Below are 4756 nucleotides of genomic sequence, written 5' to 3'. Positions count from 1 at the left end.
AGGCACTGAGTTTGAAGGTAGGCCTTGAAATACATCCACAGGTACACCTCCAGTTTACTCAAATTATGTCAATTAGCCTATCAGAAGCTTCTAAAGCCTTGATATCATTTTCTGGAATTTTCCAAGCTGTTTAAAGGCACAGCCAATTTAGTGTATGTAAACTTCTGACCCACTGGAATTGTGATACAGTGAATTATAATTTAAATAATCTGTCTGTAAACAATTGTTGGAAAAAATACTTGTCATGCAAAATACTTGTCATGCACAAAGTAGATGTCCTAACCAACTTGAAAAACTACAGTTTGTTAACAAGAAATTTGTGGAGTGGTTGAAAAATGAGTTTCATGACTCCAACCTAAGTGTATGTAAACTTCCGACTTCAACTGTATATACTTGTGATGGTGAGAACATGTTATGTCTGAATTACAGCTGTAACGACCCTTTGGGAAGAATTAATCTTGGTTTAGCTTCTCTGTGAGTTATTTACTCTGAAAAATAAGAACCTAACAGTGTGTATATATATATATATATATATATATATATATATATATATATATATATATATATATATATATGTATACCTTTATTGAACAATTGATACAGGCTATATTTCCTTCATAAACATATTCTTTGATGAACATGAATGTGTTGTTTTTGTACCATCATTTTAGGCGTTTTGTAGGCCATATTACCTCACAAACTGTATCACCTGCACACCATCCAGTACTTCCAGGAGTCCAGACAAATGTTTATTTGTAATTTGCTTATGTATCTATCTGAGTTAAGTAATGGTCTGTGCTGTGACTAAAAATTACTCTCAGCATTGCTGCTTTAATTATCCAATTGACTTGGGATCAAGCATTAATCAACTAGATGGATGATCTCTAACAGGGACCTCTGTCTCTGAGGTCAATTTCCTCCCTGTGCCATGGTCCGGTTATCAGTCTTCTTGTTGGGAATGACGCAGGGTGATATTACTTATTCGTTAGTCCTTTATTGGTTACTGATGCTTGTAATTAATAAACGCCTCTGACGTCAATGCAGAAGAAGCAAGCGATACACACAGAAATTAGGTTACATTATCTGATTTTATTTTCCAACCTTTCCTTAGTTTGTTACACATTCAAATAAAAACAATAAACAGACTCCAAATGGTTCCCTGCCTATTACTATTTCAGAAGATTATCTGCCCACAAATTATACATTTTGCCCACTGTAGCGGAGACAAAAGACCAGCTTCATCTTATATTTGATAAGTGACATTTAATTAGCACAATTTGTTCTATCATTCTTTTTATATAATGTTTCTGTACAGGCAGACAGTGGATCTGTTTGGCATAAAATGAGGTAAGAATTATGCAATAGAAATATAAAACAGATAAAGGGCTAAACTAGTTAAAGACTTCAAGATGTCTTTTCCTCTAATAACAACCCTTCCTTCCCATAACCTATCCATCCCATAACCTGATTTTGAAAACCCACCCTGGTGAGTTGAGAATTGCTCCCCTTAGCTTTGCCCATACAACCCCAGCCCTTATTTCCTTTTCCCAATGCGTGCCATCAGCTCTGCATTGGCAGCAGCCTTGACTCTCATGTCGTGGTTCTTGGCAAGGTCTATGAGGACACTGAGGATGCTGGTGGGGACATCCAGGGACAGGGTGAAGCGGGACCCTTGCCGGGCTCTCTTGGAGACCTGGGAGACCGGACGTGGGGCTCTGGTCTGCCGGGGTGTTGGATGGAACTCTGGGGTGAGCAGAGGGCCCAGGATGCCACTGCGGTTTATGAGTTTGACAGCCAACAGGTCTCCTGTGTCTTCTTTTCCCAGCTTGGCACTGGCAGAGCCCGTTCTCTGGCACTGGTTGCACCATGGCAGCAGCAGAGCCAGACACAGACTTAGATGCATGCCTCGCATGGTAAGCACAGTTGATCTGAGGGAGGAAAGGCAGAGAGGAAACTGTTTATAGTGAAAATCATACAATTTTGAAGAAGATTTGTTCATTTGCTCTAAATATAGCATGGTTCCCTCATGGTCCTTGTAATGATGGCATGGCACACCATTATTGTTTCCTCAACGGTATGTAATTGCCATGACTAATGGTTACCCACTGTGATATATTTACATATCAGTGGTTCTAACAGATTACTTAACTCCCGAACATTCTTGACATAGTACAGCAGTGTACACTACTGGTCCAAAGTTTTAGAACACCTACTCATTCAAGGGTTTTTCTTGATTTTTACTATTTTCTACATTTTTAGTCATTTTATTTTTATTTTTTATTTTTTTAGCAGACGCTCTTATCCAGAGCGACTTACAGTAGAGTGCATACATTTTATTACATTTTACATACTGAGACAAGGATATCCCTACCGGCCAAACCCTCCCTAACCCGGACGACACTATGCCAATTGTGCGTCGCCCCACGGACCTCCCGGTTGCGGCCGGCTGCGACAGAGCCTGGGCGTGAACCCAGAGACTCTGGTGGCGCAGCTAGCACTGCGATGCAGTGCCCTAGACCACTGCGCCACCCGGGAGACTGGGTGGCTACATTGTAGAATAATAGTGAAGACTTCAAAACTATGAATAACACATATGGAATCATGTAGTAACCAAATAAGTGTTAAACAAATCAAAATATATTTTACCTTAATTTAACTAGGCAAGTCAATTAAGAACAAATTCTTATTTTCAATGACAGCCTAGGAACAGTGGGTTAACTGCCTTGTTCAGGGGCAGAATGACAGATGTTTACCTTGTCAGCTCGGGGATTCAATCTTGCAACCTTTTGGTTACTAGTCCAACGCTCTAACCACTAGGCTACCTGCCGCCCCCAGATTCTTCAAATAGCCACCCTTGATGACAGCTTTGCACACTCTTGGCATTCTCTCAACCAGCTTCATGAGGTAGTCCCTTGGAATGCATTTCAATTAACTTAACAGGTGTGCCTTTTTAAAAGTTAATTTGTGGAATTTCTTTCCATCTTAATGCGTTTGAGCCAATCAGTTGTGTTGTGATAAGGGGGGGAGGGGGGGAGGGGGGAGATACAGAAGATAGCCCTATTTGGGAAAAGACCAAGTCCATATTATGGCAAGAAGAGCTCAAATAAGCAAAGGGAAATGACAGTCCATCATTACTTGAAGACATGAAGGTCAGTCAATACAGAACATTTCAAGAACTTTTAAAGTTTCTTCAAGTGCAGTCGCAAAACCCATCAAGCGCTATGATGTAACTGGCTCTCATTAGGACCGCCACAGGAATGGAATACCCAGAGTTACTAAGTTCATTAGAGTTACCAGCCTCAGAGATTTCAGCCCAAATATAAGCTTTACAGAGTTCAAGTAACAGACACATCTCAACACCAACTGTTCAGAGGGGACTGTGTGAATCAGGCCTTCATGGTTGAATTGCTGCAAAGAAACCACTACTAAAGGACATCAATAAGAAGAAGAGGGCCAAGAAACACGAGCAATGGACATTAGACCGGTGGAAATTTGTCCTTTGGTCTGGAGACCAAATTTGAGATTTTTGGTTCCAACCACCGTGTCTTTGTAAGATGGGGTGAGGGTGAACGGATGATCTCTGCATGTGTATTTCCCCCCATAAAGCATGGAGGAGGGAGTGTAATGGTGTGGGGGTGCTTTGCTGGTGACACTGTCTGTGATTTATATAGAATTTAAGGCACACAACCAGCATGGCTACCACAGCATTCTGCAGCGATACGCCATCCCATCTGGTTTGGCCTTAGTCCCACTATAATTTGTTTTTCCGACAGGACAATGACCCAACACATCTCCAGGCGGTGTAAGGGCAATTTGACCAAGAGGGAGAGTGATGGAGTGCTGCATCAGATGACCTGGCCTCCACAATCCCCCGACCTCAACCAAATTGAGATGGTTTGGGATGGTTGGAACGCAGAGTGAAGGAAAAGCAGCCAACAAGTGCTCAGCATATGTGGGACCTCCTTCAAGACTGTTGGAAAAGCATTCCAGGTGAAGCTGGTTGAGAGCATGCCAAGCGTGTGCAAAGCTGGCATCAAGGCAAAGGATGGGTATTTGAAGAATCTCAAATATAAAGTATATTTTGATTTGTTTAACACTTTTTTCGTTACTACATGATTCCATTGTGTTATTTCAAAGCTTTGATGTCTTCACTATTATTCTACAATGTAGAAAATAGTAAAAACAAAGAAAACCCTTGAATGGGTAGGTGTTATAAAACTTTTGACAAATAGTGTATAAATGTTGCTTGGGTCTTCAAACTCTATTTCTGGCGTACATCTGACCATTCAACATTTGTCCAATTGATAATTAAAGACATTATGGTTCCTTAAAGTTCCTTTTACAATCACATTTACTATGAAAGTTGTGGATCATCCTTGGAAAGTATAAAACATGTAATCATAAGTAATAAGGCCTTACCCAATGTCACAACTTAGGAGTGGTAAGGTCCCCAAGATGCAGATGTTCCTCTTAGATGCAGGGTGGTGGCAAAGTATTTTTCTTCTGGTTCTCTCTGTATCTCTCAGTCAGTCTTTGCCTATCAAGTAGAGAAGTGACCACTGTAATGCACCCACAGATGTTCAACTGGACTGCTCTCTCGTTACACAAGACTCTTATCGTCCTCCCTCTCTATCGTCCGAGTGTTACTGCACCGTCACATGCAGCTCTCCCCTACTCTCTGTTTATCTTGTACATCTCTCCATCCCTTGCCCTCCCCTCTCATCTTGTCTCATTTCCCTTTCTGTCATTGTTTGCT

At 41.2% G+C, this 4756-nt stretch overlaps 1 protein-coding gene across 1 annotated transcript; it reads right to left on the bottom strand.

Annotated features, from left to right (window-relative positions):
* Nucleotides 1–1122: 1122 nt before the first annotated feature.
* On the bottom strand, nt 1123–1920 carry LOC139550758 (urocortin-3-like). Its single transcript, XM_071361886.1, has one exon. The coding sequence runs from the start codon at nt 1910–1912 to the stop codon at nt 1535–1537; it is 378 nt and encodes a 125-aa protein (XP_071217987.1). The 5' UTR covers nt 1913–1920; the 3' UTR covers nt 1123–1534.
* Nucleotides 1921–4756: the final 2836 nt, after the last annotated feature.

This window comes from Salvelinus alpinus, chromosome 2 (genome assembly GCF_045679555.1).
Source record: "Salvelinus alpinus chromosome 2, SLU_Salpinus.1, whole genome shotgun sequence".
In the NCBI taxonomy this organism is placed as follows: domain Eukaryota; kingdom Metazoa; phylum Chordata; class Actinopteri; order Salmoniformes; family Salmonidae; genus Salvelinus; species Salvelinus alpinus.
Note: the sequence above shows the minus strand (reverse complement) of the source record. Positions and strands in the feature narration are given on the sequence as shown.

Bases quoted from the DNA above. Each gene is read 5' to 3' on its own strand.
- LOC139550758 (XM_071361886.1), bottom strand. From the start codon at position 1,912: ATGCGAGGCATGCATCTAAGTCTGTGTCTGGCTCTGCTGCTGCCATGG.